This window comes from Coregonus clupeaformis, chromosome 31 (assembly GCF_020615455.1).
Source record: "Coregonus clupeaformis isolate EN_2021a chromosome 31, ASM2061545v1, whole genome shotgun sequence".
In the NCBI taxonomy this organism is placed as follows: Eukaryota; Metazoa; Chordata; class Actinopteri; order Salmoniformes; family Salmonidae; genus Coregonus; species Coregonus clupeaformis.
Genome location: NC_059222.1, coordinates 24887012 through 24911272, shown reverse-complemented (window position 1 = coordinate 24911272; position 24261 = coordinate 24887012). Strand labels below are relative to the sequence as shown.

At 42.6% G+C, this 24261-nt stretch overlaps 1 protein-coding gene across 2 annotated transcripts in view; it reads right to left on the bottom strand.

Annotated features, from left to right (window-relative positions):
- Positions 1-24261, bottom strand: part of LOC121547299 (wings apart-like protein homolog) — a 62392-nt gene that overhangs the window by 33959 nt on the left and 4172 nt on the right. The window contains exons 3-5 of one of the 2 annotated variants that reach the window (XM_041858488.1): positions 7854-8580; positions 7373-7734; positions 4795-4928 (exon numbers count right to left, since the gene is read on the bottom strand). In XM_041858488.1, coding sequence (XP_041714422.1) covers positions 4795-4928; positions 7373-7734; positions 7854-8580 — 1223 coding nt within the window. The remainder of the gene's footprint in view (positions 1-4794; positions 4929-7372; positions 7735-7853; positions 8581-24261) is intronic. The other variant, XM_041858489.1, reaches the window with a different exon arrangement.

The window sequence follows — 24261 nt, the reverse complement described above, 5'->3', positions numbered from 1 at the left end:
ACTATGACAGACAAATTGAGAAAAATTAATCCAGAAAACCACATTGTAGGATTTTTTATGAATATATTTGCAAATTATGGTGGAAAATAAGTATTTGGTCACCTACAAACAAGCAAGATTTCTGGCTCTCACAGACCTGTAACTTCTTCTTTAAGAGGCTCCTCTGTCCTCCACTCGTTACCTGTATTAATGGCACCTGTTTGAACTTGTTATCAGTATAAAAGACACCTGTCCACAACCTCAAACAGTCACACTCCAAACTCCACTATGGCCAAGACCAAAGAGCTGTCAAAGGACACCAGAAACAAAATTGTAGACTTGCATCAGGCTGGGAAGACTGAATCTGCAATAGGTAAGCAGCTTGGTTTGAAGAAATCAACTGTGGGAGCAATTATTAGGAAATGGAAGACATACAAGACCACTGATAATCTCCCTCGATCTGGGGCTCCACGCAAGATCTCACCCCGTGGGGTCAAAATGATCACAAGAACGGTGAGCAAAAATCCCAGAACCACACGGGGGGACCTAGTGAATGACCTGCAGAGAGCTGGGACCAAAGTAACAAAGCCTACCATCAGTAACACACTACGCCGCCAGGGACTCAAATCCTGCAGTGCCAGATGTGTCCCCTGCTTAAGCCAGTACATGTCTAGGCCCGTCTGAAGTTTGCTAGAGTGCATTTGGATGATCCAGAAGAGGATTGGGAGAATGTCATATGGTCAGATGAAACCAAAATATAACTTTTTGGTAAAAACTCAACTCGTCGTGTTTGGAGGACAAAGAATGCTGAGTTGCATCCAAAGAACACCATACCTACTGTGAAGCATGGGGGTGGAAACATCATGCTTTGGGGTTGTTTTTCTGCAAAGGGACCAGGACGACTGATCCGTGTAAAGGAAAGAATGAATGGGGCCATGTATCGTGAGATTTTGAGTGAAAACCTCCTTCCATCAGCAAGGGCATTGAAGATGAAACGTGGCTGGGTCTTTCAGCATGACAATGATCCCAAACACACCGCCCGGGCAACGAAGGAGTGGCTTCGTAAGAAGCATTTCAAGGTCCTGGAGTGGCCTAGCCAGTCTCCAGATCTCAACCCCATAGAAAATCTTTGGAGGGAGTTGAAAGTCTGTGTTGCCCAGCGACAGCCCCAAAACATCACTGCTCTAGAGGAGATCTGCATGGAGGAATGGGCCAAAATACCAGCAACAGTGTGAAAACCTTGTGAAGACTTACAGAAAACGTTTGACCTGTGTCATTGCCAACAAAGGGTATATAACAAAGTATTGAGAAACTTTTGTTATTGACCAAATACTTATTGTTTCTGCAAATAAATTCATAAAAAATCCTACAATGTGATTTTCTGGGAAAAAAAATCTAATTTTGTCTGTCATAGTTGACGTGTACCTATGATGAAAATTACTGGCCTCTCTCATCTTTTTAAGTGGGAGAACTTGCACAATTGGTGGCTGACTAAATACTTTTCCCCCCCACTGTGTGTGTGTGTGTGTGTGTGTGTGTGTGTGTGTGTGTGTATATTATATATATATATATATATATATATATATATATATATATATATATATATATATATATATATATATATATATATATAGGTAAAAAAACATATGGGGGATTGGAAGTGATGCAGACAATTACATTGATGGAAGTTACAATCTATCTGCAATATTAAAGCTGATCTACCCCCTAAAAAAATAAAGAGCACGCGAGCAAGAGAGCGAGAGAGCACGCAAGAGCGAGAGAGCATGCAAGAGTGTGAGTAAGAGAGCGCGCGAGAGAGCGAGCACGTGAGAAATAATGCATGAAGCACAACTGGTTATAGAGAATGAAAAAATACAGGGAATTGTTGGATTATTATGCAAAACAGCCACTTTTTTAAAGCAATTTATAAACAAACTGCGATATAAGAATATTCATTGCTAAGAATCAAATGTTTTTGGTTTTTTGGAGGTTTCTTACAGGCTGCTTCCCAAATGGCACCATATTTCCTACAGCACATAGTACACTACAGGCCCTGGTCAAAAGTAGGAACTATATAGGGAATAGAGTGCAATTTGGGACTACACTAAACCAGCAGAATAATGCATTACCGCTGCATGCGTCAAAGTGCCACTTCAATACCCCTGCAGTTAGCCCAGTCGTAATTGAAAGCCCTACCTTTTGACAACTCATGAATACCCCGGTCATTTTGGAGGGCTATCGTTTTTTTTATGCGTTTAGCTCTCCCATTATGTTACCTGCATGGAGGACATTAAAGGGCTATGGATGAGGACTGAGGAGAAGGCACCTCGGAAGACTTGGAAGGCACCTTGGCACTCTACAGGTTTGTAGTAGCCCGAATGCAAAGAAAATCAATTAATGACAAGTTACCTTCACAAACCATCATTATACGAACCATTGTATAAAATATAACCTGCACCTAACAACTAGGGCTTTGACCGAAAAAATATTGCGATATTGGTATCATGGCAAACTATCTCCATAATATACAGTGCATTCCGAAAGAATTCAGACCCCTTCACTTTTTCCACATTGTTACGTTACAGCCTTATTCTAAAATGAATTAAATAGTTTTTTCCCCCATCAATACACACAATACTCCATAATGACAAAGCAAAAACAGGTTTAGAAATGCTTGCAAATGTTTTAAAAATCAATTGAAATATCACAATTACAAAAGTATTCAGACCCTTTACTCAGTACTTTGTTGAAGCACCTTTGGCAGCGATTACAGCATCGAGACTTCTTGGGTATGACGCTACAAGCTTGGCACACCTGTGTTTGGGGAGTTTCTCCCATTCTTCTCTGCTGATCCTCTCAAGCTCTGTCAGGTTGGATGGGGAGCGTCACAGCTATTTTCAGGTCTCTCCAGAGATGTTCGATCGGGTTCAAGTCTGGGCTCTGGCTGGGCCACTCAAGGACATTCAGAGACTTGTCCTGAAGCAACTCCTGCGTTGTCTTGGCTGTGTGCTTAGTGTCGTTGTCCTGTTGGAAGGTGAATCTTCGCCCCATTCTGAGGACCTGAGCTCTCTGGAGGAGGTTTTCATCAAGGATCTCTCCGTACATTGCTTCATTCATCTTTCCTGACTAGTCTCCCAGTCCCTGCCGCTGAAAAATATCCCCACCGCATGATGCTGCCACCCCCATGCTTCACCGTAGGGATGGAGCCAGGTTTCCTCCAGATGTGACGCTTGGCATTAAGGCCAAAGAGTTCAATATTGGTCCTTTAGGTGCCTTTTGGCAAACTCCAAGCGGGCTGTCATGTGCCTTTTACTGAGGAGTGGCTTCCGTCTGGCCACTCTACCATAAAGGCCTGATTGGTGGTGTGCTGTAGAGATGGTCGTTCTTCTGGAAGGTTCTCCCATCTCCACAGAGGAACTCTGGAGCTCTGTCAGAGTGACCATTGGGTTCTTGGTCACCTCCCTGACAAAGGCCCTTCTCCCCCGATTGTTCAGTTTGGCCAGGCAGCCAGCTCTAGGAAGAGTCTTGGTGGTTCCAAACTTCTTCCATTTAAGAATGATGGAGGCCACTGTGTTCTTGGGGACCTTCAATGCTGCAGAAATTTTTGGTACCCTTCCCCAGATCTGTGCCTCGACACAATCCTGTCTCTGAGCTCTACGGACAATTCCTTCGACCTCATGGCTTGGTCTTTGCTCTGACATGCACGGTCAACTGTGGGACCTTATATAGACTGGTGTGTGCCTTTCCATATCAATTGAATATACCACAGGTGGACTCCAATCAAGTTGTAAAAATATCAAGGATGATCAATGGAAACAGGATGCACCTGAGCTCAATTTCGAGTCTCATAGCTAAGGGTCTGAATACTTATTTAAATAAGGTAACTGTTTTTTATTTTCAATACATTTACAAAATAAATAAATAACTGATTTCGCTTTGTCATTATGGGGTATTGTTTGTAGATTGATGAGGATTTCTTTAAAAAGCCATTTTAGAATAAGGCTGTAACGTAACAAACTGTGGAAAAAGTGAAGGGGTCTGAATACTTTCCGAATGCACTGTACACTTCCATAAAAAAATTTAACTGGTACCAGGGACCTTCAGACAAGTCTTGTGAGGATTGTGGGCGTCCTGGAGCAAAACAACCGACATATACATGTTCGTGAGAGACTCACCTTTGCACAGAGGGGTCAGTTTGTAGGCCAAACTGTTCGGACACTGCAGACATTTTGTGAGAATACCGATTTTCAGGATGTCTCATGGTCTGACAAACACCGCTCTAGCTCTGCCACCTTTCACCGCAGATGCGGAACTGCGATATTGGCAATGGATTGCAAAGAAAACAGATATCTCTAGCTTAAAGAGACGGATTTTGATAGGGATTATCTTTATTATGTTAATACAATTTCAGCGGGCCGTGGATATTGTAGAAGGGTTAAAGATCAGTAGTGGAGCTCTTACAGATCAAGTCCATCTAAGCGATTGGAGAATGGGCATTACTGGTTCTCTTGATAAATAAAAGAGAACCATCTCAGAGACTTCAATGACCGTGCTCATCCCTTCATTCATCCACATATAAAATAATCCAACAAGCCGTTTTGGCCTGGCATCTCTGCAATGCATACAGAGTGTAGTCTACTGATTATCTGCTGAATGTTCTGAGTCTAGTTCATTATTACACTACCTGAACGTGTCCAATGAAAAGTGCACTTTTTTTGTTTTCTGTTGCAAAGCGTTTCGCTACGATGTGCCGTTGTGGCCTGATTAACACGACCCTGGACTAGTGTTCTATAGGAACTCTCTCCGCACTCTTACCTTTTTGGGGCCACTGAAGATCTTCCTATTGGTCTCCCTTCTCTCCTTTGATTTCTCCACCTGTTTTGCCTGAGGTCTCCTGGGCATCTCTAGGCCCACAGAGGCAGAGTTGTCCTCTGGGAAGTCCATCACATCTACAGGGGACATGCCAAATGTAGACGTGTTACACTAGGGCAGGAACATCACAGTTCATTACCAAGTCCATATACTTACAGATAGAATAGTGAATCTCTGTGACCAAGTCATTATTAGACTAAAGTATTTAATTAGAATAGATTATGGAAAATCTATATTCAGATCTATACCGGCATGTATAAATGCATGCGGCGAGATATATATATATCACACACACATTCGGAAGTTTACATACACTTAGGTTGGAGTCATTAAAACTAGTTTTTCACCCACTCCACACATTTCTTGTTAACAAACTATAGTTTTGGCAAGTCAGTTAGGACATCTACTTTGTCCATGACAAGTAATTTTTTCAACAATTGTTTACAGACAGAATATTTCACTTATAATTCACTATCACAATTCCAGTGGGTCAGAAGTTTACATACACTAAGTTGACTGTGTATTTAAACAGCTTGGAAAATTCCAGAAAATGATGTCATGGCTTCAGAAGCTTCTGATAGGCTAATTGTCATCATTTGAGTCAATTGGAGGTGTACCTGTGGATGTATTTCAAGGCCTACCTCCAAACTCAGTGCCTCTTTGCTTGACATCATGGGAAAATCAAAAGAAATCAGCCAAGACCTCAGAAAAAAAGTTGTAGACCTCCACAAGTCTGGTTCATCCTTGGGAGCAATTTCCAAACGCCTGAAGGTACCACATTCATCTGTATAAACACCATGGGACCATGCAGCCGTCATACCGCTCAGGAAGGAGATGTGTTCTGTCTCCTAGAGATGAATGTACTTTGGTGCGAAAAGTGCAAATCAATCCCAGAACAACAGCAAAGGACCTTGTGAAGATGCTGGAGGAAACAGGTACAAAAGTATCTATATCCACAGTAAAATGAGTCCTATATCGACATAACCTGAAAGGCTGCTCAGCAAGCTCCAAAACAGCCATAAAAAAGCCAGACTACGGTTTGCAATTGCACATGGGGACAAAGATCGTACTTTTTAGAGAAATGCCCTCTGGTCTGATGAAACAAAAATAGAACTGTTTGGCCATAATGACCATCGTTATGTTTGTAGGAACAAGGGGGTACCTTGCAAGCTGAAGAACACCATCCCAACCGTGAAGCACGGGGGTGGCAGCATCATGCTGTGGGGGTGCTTTGCTGCAGGAAGGACTGGTGCACTTCACAAAATAGATGGCATCATGAGGAAGGAAAATTATGTGGATATATTGAAGCAACATCTCAAGACATCAGTCAGGAAGTTAAAGCTTGGTCGCAAATGGGTCTTCCAAACGGACAATGACCCCAAGCATACTTCCAAAGTTGTGGCAAAATGGCTTAAGGACAACAAAGTCAAGGTACTGGAGTGGCCATCACAAAGCCCTGACCTCAATCCTATAGAAAATGTGTGGGCAGAACTGAAAAAGCGTGTGCGAGCAAGGAGGCCTACAAACCTGACTCAGTTACACCAGCTGTCAGGAGGTTGGGCCAAGATTCACCCAACTTATTGTGGGAAGCTTGTGGAAGGCTACCCAAAACGTTTGACCCAAGTTAAACAATTTAAAGGCAATGCTACCAAACACTTATAGAGTGTATGTAAACTTCTGACCCACTGGGAATGTGATGAAAGAAATAAAATCTGAAATAAATCACTCTACTATTATTCTGACATTCTACATTCTTAAAAATAAAGTGGTGATCCTAACTGACTTAAGACAGGGAATTTTTACTAGGATTAAATGTCAGGAATTGTGAAAAACTGAATTTAAATGCATTTGGCTAAGGTGTACTTCAGACTTCAACTGTATAAATATGAGATGTCTGTCCTCTACGGAAGCACAGTTCCCGCTCAGCCCAGTCAAAGCTATTTGCTGCTCTGGCACCCCAATGGTGGAACAAGCTCCCCCACGACGCCAGGACAGCGGAGTCACTGACCACCTTCCGGAGGCACTTGAAACCCTACCTCTTTAAGGAATACCTGGAATAGTATAAAGTAATCCTTCTACCCCCCCCCCCCTCCCATTAAAAAAAAAAAAAAAAAAAAGTGGTTGTCCCACTGGCTATCATAAGTTGAATGCACCAATTTGTAAGTCGCTCTGGATAAGAGCGTCTGCTAAATTATGTAAATGTAAATGAAAGATCTGTGAGTGGGTGAGTATGAGTAAGAGTCTTTCTCAGTTTTCTTATCAGGACTGTCTGGTTTTGTTCGTTTGTGCTGATCCCAAATACTGCCAAAAAAGTAATAATTGACCCCGCTAATGGCCTTACAGACCTGGCATGAAGGTTGAAACAAAACGTTCCTCGCTTTCCTAATTAGCTTTTGACATAACATTAACATTTAGTGAGGCTCGTGTGTAAAGATCTCGATGTTCATGTTATTGACCTTGCCTGAGGCCTAAGTATGCCCTGCAGGTCTGTGTAATCCCGAGGGGGGTTGGTAGTACTGACCTCGGCTGAGGCCCTGTCCCTGACCTGTGTTGCTGCTGGTTTGACTGTCCAGCTCCTCACTGCCTGACAGGGGGATGTCCACCCTCATCTCCATGGCAGCAAAGGAGGCTGCGGCTGCAGCAGCGGTGGCTACAGCCCTCTTAGCCTTCCTCTCTTTGGCGTGGGACCCCTCGTCTTCGTCGCTGTCGCTGCCGCTCATATCGTCAAAGCCAAAGTACTTAATCTTGTAGTTGGAGCTGCCGGATGCCACGGGGTCAGAACTGCCCTCATCCTGGGTGGCACCACGGCCCGCCTCGTTTTCCTCGAAGCCAAAGAAGTCCAGCTTGGTGTCTTTCTTTGCCTTGCTCTGTGTAGGTCTGAACCTGGGAGAGAGATGCAGAGAAAGAGAGAGAGAAGAATATAATATCATCCAAAATAATATTGCGATATGTAACTATTGATTCCCCTCTCCCCCCATCACTAATAGGTAGAAGGTCGTCACCTGGTGGGCTTGGCCGGTGCTGGTTCCGTCTTCTTTTGCAGTCGGCCAGCCTCTCCCAGGTCTGTCAGCGGGGCAGCCACAGCAGAAGCGGGGTTGTATTCCTCCATGACCCGGTCTTGAATGGTGACGTTAAACATCGACAGGCAGGACGGGTGCAGCACTGTGTAGTCTCTCGTCCTCCCGCGGCCCACTGGCTTGCTGCTGTTCTCTGTATTGTTGGTCTTGAGTGGGCCAGATCCGGGCCCACTACTGAAGGATGTGCTAGTACTGGTGCTAGTACTACTGGTGCTGTCAGAGTCCCCGGCCTGCTTGCCTTTGTTGGGCCGGCGGTAGGTCCGGCAGTTGGTGCTGGCCCTGAGGAGAGACTGGGAGTGGTCCTGGGACTCGGAGGGCTCGATGGGGACTTCAAAGTCCCCCTGGCCCACCTCGTAACTGGGGGTCGGCTCTGGTGATGGCTTGTCCTCCCTGGCCAGACCCAGGCCAAGGCCGTAGCCGCCCGCGCCACCCCACATTGATGAGGGGTTTCTAGGGGGCTCTGGGGTGGGTGAGGTGGGCCCCAGAAGCATCACTGCATCCCAGTTGTCGTAAGAGTCCTTGGCCTCACTCTTTAGGGTGGTGGTCTGAGCGATGGGCTTCTTGTCGCTCTCTGAGGCGTTGCTGTACCATGAGTAGCTGTGTTTCTCTGCAGTCGCACCATCGTTAGACCAGCTCGGTTGGCTTGGCTTGGCTGGAGGAGAAAAAGCAATGTATTAGCACCACATAAGTCTTGGCAGTTACCGTCTCTGACAGAGATGTAGAATACAGCAGCTGAAGTACTCTAAAGCAGTCGACGCCTGCCACAATGCGGCATGGGTGCCATTTTCACAGCAGAAAGTGGAGATAACATGTATTAGAGAGTGTTTAGTGCTAGGGCTGTGAGAGGAGCAGCACACCCTTGTAAAGCTTTCAGCAAAGCTGGAAAAAATCTAAATGCTGAGTCAGATAAACATCTCCAACTCCATTGGTCTTAGTCACCACAAACGCAGCAGACTGGATTAGCCTACATGTGAATATAGGGTTGGAACATTGAAAACACTGGCACCTGTAATTATTTGTGCGCACTTAATGTGGGACTGGGTGGGACAGCAATGGCTTCCAAAACAACTATACTTGCAGTTGAGTTCCAATAGGCTGCTACATACCACTTGCATGCAGGCATGCACATTCTGGTGAATCCCCCTCAAAAGGAATAATACACCCCCCCAAAAAAACATTCCTATGATTTACGGTGTTAAATAACACTAAATATGTGCTAACAATAATGGTTTGTGATTTACTTTATTTTTTGGTCGGTATAATAAGGTTGGGAGTAACGTGTGAAAACCGTTTAGGAAATATTTTGCAGCTCATGTCAGATACCAAACTCACAATGCAATGTGCTCTCTGGGCAGACTGGCTAGCTAGCTAGAAAGCAAACGTAGCTACACACGATAATACCAAAGTCAATATCAGCATGTGATGTAGCTAGCTAGCTGTAAAATCACCTAAATAAATGGCACTATCCATTTAGTAGTGTATAATCTATAATGTTCAACCTGGTACAGGTAACTGCCAAAATAAAAGGAAACCCATTGAGTAAATGATGGATACAAAGTATATTGGAAGCAAGTGCTTCCACATAGGTGTGGTTCCTGAGTTAATTAAGCAATTAACATCACGTTTGCGCTCATGTATAAAAATGCCCAGTTGCCCATTACTTTGGCTACCATGGCTAGAAGAGATCTCAATGACTTTGAAAAAGGTGTCTCAAAGGAGCATAGGGGGTTTAAAGTATGTGTCTTAGTCACCAAATCTCAACCGAATTGAATACTTATGGGAGATTCTGGAGCGGTGCCTGACAGCGTTTGCCACCGTTGCAAAAAATTGTGTCATATTTATTTCTGCAGAGACGCGTTTTTAAATGGATAGTTGTTGGCTCAATGACTGGAAGTCTATGGGAACAGCTAGTATGTAATTGTGTGTTGCACAGATAGTGTTGCACGGTATACCGAAACCTCTGTACTTTTTCGATACTAGAACATAAAAAAACGGTTCGGTACTAGAATGTGTTACTTTCGGTACATCCGTCAAATTAGTCTGGATCTCTCAAGTGAGGTGTAAAATGGGCATTCCTAATTCACAGAAAAGACGTAAAGAAATACTGTCTATAACATAAAATGGGGGCTTGCCTGATAAGTAGTCTACCGTAGATTTTAAAAAAATATATAAATAAAGATAATAGCAATGTCATTGAACAACATTATCATTGAACCAGAAATTGCAGAGTTTTCTGATGAAAGTGATGGGAAAGAAACGGAGATCAACAGTGTTGTCAAGGAAGAAGTGGACTGAGTTTTGAACTGGAATGCCCGGTAGAAGCAGAGTATGAGAAGGAGATGAATTCCGAAGTTTGATTGCAAATGCGGAGAGAGTTGAAGAGAACTCAGAAGGCTAAGCATAAATCAACTCTCACTGGATTACATCTACAAGGAGTTCGTCTGCCGTGAAGCATTCATCCATGTATACAGGTAAGAGCCTAACGTTAGCTTCAATTAGTATCTAATTTTGTTATAAAGTCATTTGCATTGCTAGTTATAACCTACTGTTAGCTAGCTGGTTGGTTAGCTAAGTGTATGACAAACCGTTTGTATTGCTAAACTGTATGGGTTGGAATCATGGTTCATGAACTTGATTAGCTAGCTAGCTACATGTCTAAACAAAATACTACACTTAGCCAGATGATTACCTGACCCATAAACTTAGCCAGGTGTATATGGGGGCTGGTTTGATATACAGTGTGTTTACCAGAGAAAATGTGAAGATCATGTTAGGATATAGGCCAAGGACTAGATAGTGTATTTTTACCTGGAGATGTTCCTTATTGTAGGCTACTACTTTCACCCCTTGTTTACTACACTACCTTAAAATCACTAAATTAAGCAAAAGTGCCTCATCTGAATACTAAAAGAGATGGGTGGGGCTAAGGCTTAAGAGGGTGTGAACGATGATGAATGGGCATACTCAAAAAAAGATGCAAGTGTGAAAAACATTAAAAATAAGCATAACTTTCCCATGTTTCCCCCAACTGCAGTGTATGATAGAGCTTCAAAATGGTATGAGTCTATACTTTTATAAAAAGTACAAAAAAGGCAATCTTGGACATGGTACATTGGGAAATGTAGTCACAAATGTGTCTCACGGATCAAGCCTGTATCAGCGCAGACTACACCTTATCATAGCACGCACCGTACTTGCTCCATTTACTCATTGCTAGCCTGCACTGGGAGTCTGGGCTGCATCATGTTAGCTGCCCACTCATGCTGCACAGAAGTTAACACACTTGAATAATCTGACATGGCATGTAGAAATGTTGAAACTTAATTCCTAGTTGCAAAACAATGTCTGTCCATACAGGCTAGAACACTTTACAATGCATGCATACACTCCGATTATTCTAATTAATAGGTCTCTTTATGTGGATAGTCTAGTGAAAATGTAAACTGGCAGCTTCTTCTGAATAATTCAATTACTGGATGCAATGTAGTAGTCTAGTTTACTGTGGGCTATTTGGAATATGAAACAACTGAACTAGGCCTATATGAGCTTGTTTCAGATCTCCATCCCTGACCTAATCCATCAGGACTGACATGTAGGCTACCATTCATTCAACATGCCTTGTTGTCAAGGGTGAACTGACTATTATCACATCATTAGCAGCCTACTGTTGACATAGAGCTACAGTGAGGGAAAAAAGTATTTGATCCTCTGCTGATTTTGTAAGTTTGCCCACTGACAAAGAAATGATAGATTTATTTGAACAGTGAGAGACAGAATAACAACAAAATAATTCAGAAAAACGCATGTCAAAAATGTTATAAATTGATTTGCATTTTAATGAGGGAAATAAATATTTGACCTCTCTGCAAAACATTACTTAGTACTTGGTGGCAAAACCATTGTTGGCAATCACAGAGGTCAGACGTTTCTTGTAGTTGGCCACCAGGTTTGCACACATCTCAGGAGGGATTTTGTCCCACTCCTCTTTGCAGATCTTCTCCAAGTCATTAAGGTTTCGAGGCTGACGTTTGGCAACTCGAACCTTAAGCTCCCTCCACAGATTTTCTATGGGATTAAGGTCTGGAGACTGGCTAGGCCACTCCAGGACCTTAATGTGCTTCTTCTTGAGCCACTCCTTTGTTGCCTTGGCCGTGTGTTTTGGGTCATTGTCATGCTGGAATACCCATCCACGACCCATTTTCAATGCCCAGGCTGAGGGAAGGAGGTTCTCACCCAAGATTTGACGGTACATGGCCCCGTCCATCGTCCCTTTGATGCGGTGAAGTTGTCCTGTCCCCTTACCAGAAAAACACCCCCAGAGCATAATGTTTCCACCTCCATGTTTGACGGTGGGGATGGTGTTCTTGGGGTCATAGGCAGCATTCCTCCTCCTCCAAAAACACAGTGAGTTGAGTTGATGCCAAAGAGCTCAATTTTGGTCTCATCTGACCACAGCACTTTCACCCAGTTCTCCTCTGAATCATTCAGATGTTCATTGGCAAACTTCAGACGGGCATGTATATGTGCTTTCTTGAGCAGGGGGACCTTGCGGGCGCTGCAGGATTTCAGTCCTTCACAGCGTAGTGTGTTAGCAATTGTTTTCTTGGTGACTATGGTCCCAGCTGCCTTGAGATCATTGACAAGATCCTCCCGTGTAGTTCTGGGCTGATTCCTCACCGTTATCATGATCAGTGCAACTCCACGAGGTGAGATCTTGCATGGAGCCCCAGGCCGAGGGAGATTGACAGTTATTTGGTGTTTCTTCCATTTGCGAATAATCGCACCAACTGTTGTCACCTTCTCACCAAGCTGCTTGGCGATGGTCTTGTAGCCCATTCCAGCCTTGTGTAGGTCTACAATCTTGTCCCTGACATCCTTGGAGAGCTCTTTGGTCTTGGCCATGGTGGAGAGTTTGGAATCTGATTGATTGATTGCTTCTGTGGACAGATGTCTTTTATACAGGTAACAAGCTGAGATTAGGAGCACTCCCTTTAAGAGTCTGCTCCTAATCTCAGCTCATTACCTGTATAAAAGACACCTGGGAGCCAGAAATCTTTCTGATTGAGAGGGGGTCAAATACTTATTTCCCTCATTAAAATGCAAATCAATTTATAACATTTTTGACATGCTTTTCTCTGGATTGTTTTGTTGTTATTCTGTCTCTCACTTTTCAAATAAACCTACCATTAAAATTATAGACTGATCATTTCTTTGTCAGTGGGCAAACGTACAAAATCAGCAGGGGATGAAATACTTTTTTCCCCCTCACTGTATATCAAGAGGACAAATCAATAACTGATTAATTAACATAGGCCTAATAATATTTTTTCCTTGCTCGTCAATGCGCTCGCGCCTACTACCGGTGCGAAGATCAATGCATGTGGGGGGGGGGGATCGTGTCATTTACATAATCTGGATATTTTTTGACGATATAGCGTATCGTATTGACAATGTCGCTATATTATTTTGCTTCATAGTTTGTTCGCCATCTTTTTAAAATAGGGAGCCAATTTGTTTACGGCACTTTTATTTACATGCCTGATCAAAGCTTGTTTTCTCATGGCTTGCTTTTCCCTCTGCAGCAGACATATGGTGAGCAATATGTTCGGAACATCGAATCACAATAAATTCACAGTGCTCTGCAGCTAAATTAATATAGGGGAAACACTGTTGGCTGATATTAGGGTTGGGTGGTATACCGTATTCTGGGGTATTCCAAATACCCTTAGTATGATTACTTTTATAAAATGTACTTACTTTTTAAATAAATACCTGCAGTCAACTTGTGCACAAGGCAATAGATAAAGCAGATCAAGTTCTTCATCTCGCCTGTTAAATTGTTTTTCATTATAAAGCTTACTGGTATTAGTTTCCCAAAACAGCTGTTTGTAAATAAACATGTGCCTGCCTCAAAGAAGCACAATGAACAAAACGGGAGCGTTGTGAGGTGAGTCACTCCTGCAGCGCAGCTATACATTTACATTTTAGTCATTTAGTAGACGCTCTTATCCAGAGCGACTTACAGTTAGTGAGTGCATAATTTTTTTTTTCTTCATACTGGTCCCCCGTGGGAATCGAACCCACAACCCTGGCATTGCAAGCACCATGCTCTACCAACTGAGCTACACAGGACTATAGTGAGGTGATCTGCGTTTTGAGATACTTGCATAACTTTATGAGCTCGGTTGTTTATATTAGTAGTTAATCCGCTATGGAAATTCCTTAGTACTTGTTAGCATTCTGGTAAGTGACGTTTGGGGCTTTATGTAAAAAAACGTTAAAAAAAAAATACACTACATCTCGGGAATGGAAATCTGGATACCGTCCAACCCTAGCTGACTTGGCGATAGGGAGTGCAGGTAATGTTTCAAAAAGCGTTATGAAGTGTGATAGGGAATACATTTATCTCCAGTGATTTCATAGACTACCTAGAAGTTAAATCATGGTGAAAATCGATGTTTTACCAACTCATAGAACGTAGACCAGTCACCACCAACCGATCGTCTGGTCGATCTCCCAGGCATTCCTAGTCGATCTCCAAACATTTCTGTAAAAAACCCAACGATAAATCCTATTTTTATTTATTTGTCTCGCGCTGTTGGCTGTAGGTGCACCCGATTCAGCTGCCCTGCGCGCTAGGTAGGCGAAGTGTTGCCATTTCATGTGTCTGAAAGTACAAACTGCTTTCCCGGCGGGCCCGGAGAGCAAATCAAGTGCACTATAGGCCTACTACTGGCCAATCGGATGGCTCAGATTACCATGTCTGCAGTAATGTAGCAAGCGTAAAAGCAAGCTAAAGGAAAGTTGATACTGTGAAATTTCAAAACCATGACTAGAGAGAACTGTCAACGAATACAGCAAAGAGCTGCTGTTTTTATGCGTGAGTTCATGTTTAAGTTCTTACTCAGCACTGTCAACACATTTTAGTCAACATTTTAAAAACCATAAAATACAGTCTTCCTACACTCATGCTACAACCAGCAATGAAGCTGTAATGAATGAGAAGGAAAGTGTATCGATAGGCTTGCGTTGGTATTATTAGCGGCTTGGGTATTTCTAAATATCGAGCAATATTTCACTTTCTCTGTTCATAGGAGTAACATGAATTCGTGCATGAGGCAGAAATAATGCGGTGCGACAAGTTGTCATCCGCTGAAAGACTGTGTCCCTTTTTGGTCAGTGGAGGAAAGGGAGAGCGGAGGGACGTTGAGCGGCGAACCCTCAGTCTGCTGCTCTCTCCCTCCGCAGAGACTGACCATCAGATGAGGGCAAAATAAAATAAAAATGCAAAGCAAATTATTTAAAATGTATGCTCACTCAGCTGTGCCCCACAAGTACTCCAACAGATGCTCAATTACCGGTGTGATTATATAGCCTACCTCAACATATTTAATATACATATTTTATTTTATTTTTAATGGTCTGAACATGTGCATTGGCAGGGCATTTCAAGCAAAGCCAATATGTGGTGATATTGTATTGGGCCTATAGCCTACTGCACAAACCTCATTGCTAAGGTACTGTTTTTAATAGGTTAATGTTGCAAAGGCTTACATTTTTTAAGTCAAGCATTTTCACTCAGAAAGTAATCGTGATAGAGAAAAGGTTGGTGACCACTGACGCAGACTATCACCAAATTGACAGGAGTTTTATTCTGGAGTGGATTATCCCTTACACAGACTGAAAAATGGCAGATTTGGAAACTGTTAAGAGCCTAAATTGGAATGCAGTGGCTGTACAGTAACATGATATAAATGACATCAGAGCTCAGGCTCTGCGCTTCTAAGCGTTGACTGGATTTTCACTGACAGCTATTCTGAGCACCACATGCAACAAGTTGCCCCCATCCCTCCCGCTAATTGGGCAACTTTTGTGAAATTGTTGTTGTCCGAATGAGGCAAATGCTGTAAATTACGAGGATTCCATGTATTTTGAAAGATGAGACGTTGAGGATTATAATAAAATACTGCTTTGATGTCATACTACAAGCCAAACACCTGTTAGTCCAAATGTGCACTTCACATTTCCATATTTCCGTGTCAACGTTCTTGATCACTATGTTTGATGTAGTTACAAGATGGCAATGCGTCATATCCTGGGTTGTTCTGAACAGAATGAGCCCGTTTAACCATTGAAGAAAATTCACCGTGGAACACCCATCACAGTCATGACTCCTTTCTATGCGCTCCACTTTGAAGAGGTGTGGCCATGTGAAGACACCAGTTAGTCCTCTCCCTCAAACCCTTATCATACCCCACATTTTCCAGGAATATTCTTTTCATGTTACTGAAAGTATCCAAAGTTTTTTTCAGATTTCATTATCAACAAATAAAAGCGAAATGGCTAGCTAGGCAAGGGCTCTCCAACCCTGTTCCTGGTGAGTTACCCTCTTCTAGGTTTTCGCTCCAGCCCCAGTTGTTGCTAACCTGAATCGTTTCATCAACCAGCTAATTATTAGAATCAGGTGTGCTAGATTAGGGTTGGAGTGCAAACCTACAGGACGGTAGCTCTTCAGGAACAGGGTTGGAGAACACTGGGCTAGGCTATATGAACACTGAATAGTTGTGCAGAGAATAAAGCGTACCTTAGGCACTCTCCTCCCCCTGATCATCTCTGACAACACCTAGACGTTTCATCACTGACAAGCGCCATGAAGCCCAAGTCCAAAACGTCCCAAGGAATTTAAAGCTCTTCATCCAAGGGAATTAAGAGAAGTTTAGATGGATATCATACAAAGAAACTAGTCATTTATATTTCTGACATAATTGCTTATTTTTGTGGAACTGACCTTAACTGAGCTCAGTTAGGCCTACTCCATGATTAAGACCATATCACAAGAGAGATGGTACATCCTCGCTCTTTACATCTATGCCTTCAAAATAACTAGTTTGTTCATGGTGTTGTGGTTTTTGCTGTGAATGCCAAGACATTTAATGAATGGGCTGCGTTTGGCATTTCCCTTCCTTCTGTGTAAATTATTTTAATGAGAATGTTTTATTATTTCCAAATCCTTTGCGCTTGAAAAATCATCTGACTGAGAAAATGCCTGATTAGAATCCATCCAGAGCTGTAACAGGCCTGGTTTATTATGCAGTCGGTCCTTTGGAGGGATTTTGAGACTACCCTCTCTCTCCGTGTCTGGGAACTCTCTGACCGCAGAGACGATCACACCGTCGTCACCATCACCGAGCACCTCGGAGTCAACGTTTTTTTTGGGTCCAATTAAGCTTTTAAATAATTAACCACATAAAAAAGGGCTGGGTAGAATGCTATGCTTGATGAGTCCTTAATGGATCTCAATAAGTATTACCATCATTACCAAGTTCTGGCTCTGAAAAGTTTACTTTAATCTCCGGGCTGCTCTGATTAAATTCTCCGCCAGCCAAACAATTAGAGTTTCTACGGGTGAACAAGTGAACACTGGGCCTTGGAGGATATCCTGGGTTTGTGTAGGAACGTGGCAGTGCTGTTGCTAAATGTGCAAATTATTGATAATTTCAGTTCAGTTTGACCGGAGAATATACACAGTGGTACCGTTCACGAAAATGGTTCGCTCCAACAGAGTGAGTAATGTGGCCCGTGGCTTGCTACATAAAGCAGGCAGACATCGAGGTATTCAGTTACTGTTTGATTGAACGTTGAAATGGGCAATACTAGTGACCTAAGAGACTGAGTGTGCTGTTAGTCGGTGCCAGGTGCATCGGTTCCAGCATCTCAGAAATGGACAGCCTCCTGAACTTTTCACACATGACAGTGTCTTGGGTTTACCGAGAATGTGGCAACAAACAAAAAACATCCAGTCAGCGGTAGTCATGTGGGCGAAAACAGCTTGTTGATGAGAGAAGTCAAAGGAGAATTGCAAGAATCGTGTAAGCTAACAGGCGGGCCACAAGCAGGCAAATAACAGCGCAGTACAACAGTGGTGTGCAGAACAGCATCTCGGTATGCACAACTCGTCGGCCCTCGTCACGGATGGGCTTTGCAGAAGACGACCACACCGGGTTCCACTACTATCAGCTAAAAATAAGAAGAGGCGGCTCCAGTGGGCACGCTATCACCAACACTGGACAATTGAGGAGTGTTAAAACATTGCCTGGATTTGCTTGTGGCTATTGTTCCATACTTGAGCCTTATGCTTCAATGCCTATAGAAATTTGTCAAACAAGCCCTTTCTCTAAGTGTATAAAAGCTTACGCACAACACATTGTCCAGTGCCACTGATTTCAATGACATGGACTCGGTGACTGAGTTTCATCAGGAAGTGCATAGAGGACGTTGTTCCTACTGTGACGATTAGAACTTATCCAAACCAGAAACCGTGACTAGACAGCAGCATTCGCGCAAAACTGAAACGAGAACCACCGCATCTAACCACGGCAAGGTGACTGGGAACATGGATGTGTACAAACAGACCAACTATGACATCCGTAAGGCAATCAGAGGCAAAACGTCAGTACAGAGACAAAGTTAAGTCGCAATTCAACGGCTCAGACGAGACGCATGTAGCAGGGACTCCAGACAATCACAGATTATAAAGGGAAAGCCAGCCACGTAGCAGACCCCAATGCCTTGCTTCCTGACAGGCTGAACACCTTCACCTGTTTCAAGGAAAACACAGAGCAGCCAACATGAGCCCACGCCACTCATGGGAACTGTGTGCTCCCGATCTCCGTCGTCAACGTGAGGAAGATATTTAAGCGTGTTAACGCTCGCAAGGCTGCGTCCTCTGAGCATGCGCAGACCAGCTGGCTGGAGTGTTTACGGACGTATTCAATCTCTCACTATCCTAGTCTGTTGTTAACACTTGCTTCAAGATGTCCACCATTGTTCCTGTACACAAGAAAGCGAAGGTAACTGAACTAAACTTATCAAGGACGTCAGCCATACGAGCCACGGCCTGTTCACCCCACTACCATCTAGAAAGCGGAGACAGTACAGGTGCATCAAAGCTGGGACCGAGAGACTGAAAAACAGCTTCTATCCCCAGGCCATCATACTGTTAAAACAGCCACCACTAGACTGCCTCCGCCCAGTCGTCCACTTTGCCCCTCAGTCACTGTCAACAGCCGGCTACCACTGGGTACGCTACCCTGCACCTTAGGTACTGCTGCCATATACAGTGCATTCGGAAAGTATTCAGACCCCTTGACTTTTCCCACACTATTTTACGTTACAGCCTTATTCTAAACTGGAAAAATAATTGTTCTTTCCACCTCAATCTACACACAATACCCCATAATGACGAAACAAGACATTTTTGCACATTTATAAAAACAGAAATATTACATTTAAATAAGTATTCAGACCCTTTACTCAGTACTTTGTTGAAACACCTTTGGCAGCGATTACAGCCTTGAGTCTTCTTGGGTATAATGCTACAAGCTTGGCACACCTGTATTTGGGGAGTTTCTCCCATTATTCTCTGCAGATCCTCTCAAGCTCTGTCAGGTTGGATGGGGAGCGTCACTGCACAGCTATTTTCAGGTCTCTTCAGAGATGTTAGATGGGGTTCAAGTCCGGGCTCTGGCTGGGCTACAAGGACATTGAGACTTGTCCCGAAGCCACTCCTGCGTTGTCTTGGCTGTGTGCTTTGGGTCGTTGTCCTGTTGGAAGGTATATCTTCGCCCCAGTCTGAGGTCCTGAGCGCTCTGGAGCAGGTTTTCATCAAGGAGCTCTCTGTACTTTGCTCCGCTCGTCTTTCCCTCGATCCTGACTAGTCTCCCAGTCCCTGCCGCTGAAAAACATCCCCACAGCATGATGCTGCTACCACCATGCTTCACCGAAGGGATGGTGCCAGGTTTCTTCCAGACGTGACGCTTGGGCAAAGAGTTCAATCTTGGTTTCATCAGACCAGAGAATCTTGTTTCTCATGGTCTGAGAGTCTTTAGGTGCCTTTTGGCAAACTCCAAGCGGGCTGTCATGTTCCTTTTACTGAGGAGTACCTTCCGTCTGGCCACTCTACCATAAAGGCCTGATTGGTGGAGTGCTGCAGAGATAGTTGTCCTTCTGGAAGGTTCTCCCATCTCCACAGAGGAACTCTAGAGCTCTGTCAGAGTGACCATCGGGTTCTTGGCCACATCCCTGATCAAGGCCCTTTTCCCTTGATTGCTCAGTTTGGCAGGCCAGCCAGCTCTAGGAAGAGTCTTGGTGGTTCCAAACTTCTTCCATTTAAGAATGATGGATGCCACTGTGTTCTTGGGGACATTCAATGCTGCCGAAATTTTTTGGTACCCTTCCCCAGATATGTGCCTCGACAATTACTTCAACCTCATACCTTGGTTTTTGCTCTGACATGCACTGTCAACTGTGGGACCTTATATAGACAGGTGTGTGCCTTTCCAAATCATGTCCAATCAATTGAATTTACCACAGGTGGACTCCAATCAAGTTGTAGAAACATCTCAAGGATGATCAATGGAAACAGAATGCACCTGAGCTCAATTTCAAGTCTCATAGCAAATACATACTTATGTAAATAAGGCATTTTTGTTTTTTTATTTGTAATACATTTGCAGAAATTTCTAAAAACCTGTTTTCGCTTTGTCATTATTGAGTATTGTGTGTAGATCGATGATTTAATCCATTTTAGAATAAGTCTGTAACGTAATAAAAATGTGGAAAAATTCAAGGTCTGAATACTTTCCAAATGCACTGTAGTATGTACATAGTCATTGAACACTGGTCACTTTAATAATGTTCACAATTTATACATTACTACGGTACTATTTTTTAAAGTTTGGATTGTGTGCTCAACATTTACTGCATTGATTGATAGGAATTAGGAACATAAGCATTTTGCTGCACCTGCCATAAAACCTGCTAAACTGTGTACCTGACCAATACAATTTCATATGATACAGGTAACTGCCAAAATAAAAGGAAACAAACAACGCGTATATACAATTAAAACTTTAGTGTAACAGTTATATTAAGTAATAGGCCCAGTTACAACTTCTGACAAAGTAGAAACAAAAAAAAGTGGTGTGGGTGGGTGTGCGCATGGGACAGAGGAAGAGCAGTTCTTACACCATTGTTCTAAATTCAATCACCTTCTTCATCCTCATCATTCAGTTCATTCAAATTCAATTGTGAAATCAAGTGCACAATTATCAGTTTCTATCTGGTTTCAATTACCCATTCACGTCATTAATTTAGTGAGGAAAGAAACATTAGCACCTGGGTACCAACGCTTAACACCGAACCCAAAAGCATTATCAGCGTTCTAACTCCTCCTTGCGGTGACGCAATGTACCATACTATACCAAAATCTACCTTAATGCGATATAAACTCTAAACGTTTAATTGAGGAACCACTGTACATCGTTTTCATGCTCATCAAACCATTCAGTGACCCCTCGTACCATGTGGATTAGGGCATTGGCTATGCCGCCATAGGATGACAAGGTAGACAAAATAATGGCCTGCCCAGCATTTTTATACATGACCCCTAAGCATGATGGGATGTTAATTGCTTAATCAACACAGAAACCACACCTGGGTCATTCTCACAAAACTGTCCCCCAAAATATTTTTCTCAAGTGTCATTTTTCACTGAGATAAGAATCTATACTTTTCTATATAATACATTTCTCTGAATTTTTTTTTTTTTAAATCAGATATTATGCATTTTAACAACATTCACAAAATGCTCATTACAGTAACAGTTTTCAAAGTAAAAAAAAGTAATAAACAAATCATTATTTATATTTTTTAACATTGATCCCCTAATGAAAAGGCCTGAGTTAAACATAACACTGAAAATTTAAATATAAAATGAAATTATAAAATAAAACAGTGACTTTTCCCCCAATTTGAGCTCTTTAGCCATGTCGTAATGAGATGGCCAAGTGGTGTAAAGGGAGTGTTGGAGAACGAAGAACCTCATTCTGAAGGCATATAAGCGAATAAATTAACGTAACATCATCCTCTACATTACGCATCATGGGTGAATAAACCTATTTTTAAAAACTGACTGGAGTTTTACAGGAACGTGAAAAAGTGTTACGTAATGAGATGTCCACAAACACCATGTAATTAATATTATAGTTTAATGTAAACTTCAACTAGTATACTATTTTTATGATTTATGGACAAAATACAGTAACATATTTGGTGTTTAATTCAAAAGTTGTTTTGCTGAATATATTTTTTTTAATAAAAATGACCAGAAGATTTTATCTGGACGCATTTCGGTAATGAGAATTTGGGGTGAAAATATACAACATTCAGGTGTAAAATGTCTAAGTCCTCAGAATGACAGTTGATTTTTGCAGATTCATCATGGTTTTGTAACTCAATTTGACACGGACATTTAAAAAACTGGTTTCATGAGAATCACCCACCTGTGTGGAAGCACCCGCTTTCAATATACAGTACCAGTCAAAAGTTTGGACACACCTACTCATTCAACAGTTTCTTTATTTTTTTACTATTTTCTACATTGTAGAATAATAGTGAAGACATCAAAACAATGAAATAACACATATGGAGTCATGTAGTAACCAAAAAAGTGTTAAACAAATCAAAATATATTTTATATTTGAGATTCTTCAAATAGCCACCCTTTGCCTTGATGACAGCTTTGCACACTCTTGGCATTCTCTCAACCAGCTTCACCTGGAATGCTTTTCCAACAGCCTTGAAGGAGTTCCCACATATGCTGAGCACTTGTTGGCTGCTTTTCCTTCACTCTGCTGTACGACTCATCCCTAACCATCTCAATTTGGTTGAGGTCGGGGGATTGTGGAGGCCAGGTCATCTGATGAAGCATTCCATCACTCTCCTTCTTGGTAAAATAGCCCTTACACAGCCTTGAGGTGTATTGGGCCATTGTCCTGTTGAAAACAAATGATTGTCCCACTAAGCCCAAACCAGATGTGATGGCGTATCGCTGCAGAATGCTGTGGTAGCCATGCTGGTTAAGTGTGCCTTGAATTCTAAATCAATTACAGACAGTGTCACCAGCAAAGCACCCCCACACCATAACACCTCCTCCTCCATGCTTTACGGTAGGAAATACACATGCGGAGATCATCCGTTCACCCACACCGCGTCTCACAAAGACACAGCGGTTGGAACACATTTTCACCGGTCTAATGTCCATTGCTCGTGTTTCTTGGCACAAGCAGGTCTATTCTTCTTATTGGTGTCCTTTAGTAGTGGTTTCTTTGCAGCAATTCAACGATGAAGGCCTGATTCACACAGTCTCCTTTGAACAGTTGATGTTGAGATGTGTCTGTTACTTGAACTCTGTGAAGCATTTATTTGGGCTGCAATTTCTGAGGCTGGTAACTATTGACCTTAACCTCTGCAGCAGAGTTAACTCTGGGTCTTCCATTCCTGTGGCGTTCCTTATGAGAGCCAGTTTCATCATAGCGCTTGATGGTTTTTGCGACTGTACTAGAAGAAATTTCAACATTTCAGAAAATTTCCGGATTGACTGACCTTCATGTCTTAAAGTAATGATGGACTGTTGTTTCTCTTTGCTTATTTGAGCTGTTCTTGCCATAATATGGACTTGGTCTTTTACCAAATAGGGCTATCTTCTGTATACCAACCCTACCTTGTCACAACACAACGGATGAGCTAAAACGCATTAAGAAGGAAAGAAATTCCACAAATTCACTTTTAAGAAGGCACACCTGTTAATTGAAATGCATTCCAGGTGACTACCTCATGAAGCTGGTTGAGAGAATGCCAAGAGTGTGCAAAGCTGTCATCAACGCAAAGGGTGGCTATTTGAAGAATCTCAATTATAAAATATATTTCGATTTGTTTAACACTTTTTTGAATGAGTAGGTGTCCAAACTTGACTGGTAGTGTACTTTGGATCCCTTATTTACTGAAGGGTTTCCATTATTTGGAGAGTTAACTTTAGGGCATACAGCAATATGCAGGGATGTAAAATGATGCGATACTGTTTTGTGGTGGACAAGGGCACACACCAGCAAGCAGCATTGCATTGAAACGGGCCCGTAACTAGAGCAACAAGTTGCTGCCTTGATGCAGTAAATTACACTCAGCATGTCTTACTTAAGCCTGTCGCATGCTTCAAAGCTGAAACAGTTCGCGCATATATTACAACGAAATTTGACGTTTTTGTCTGATGGTGTTTAGCAGGGTTTATTTCGAAGTTCGGTAGCCGAAGTCTACGCCCCTTCGTCTGTGATTGGTCAACAGTACTACTACGCCTAGTAGGAGTGGAAACTATGGATGGGATTCTTCATTTTTTCACTTGAGAAATACTGTACCAAACATTTACATTACATTTACGTCATTTAGCAGACGCTCTTATCCAGAGCGACTTACAGTTAGTGAGTGCACACCTTTTTTT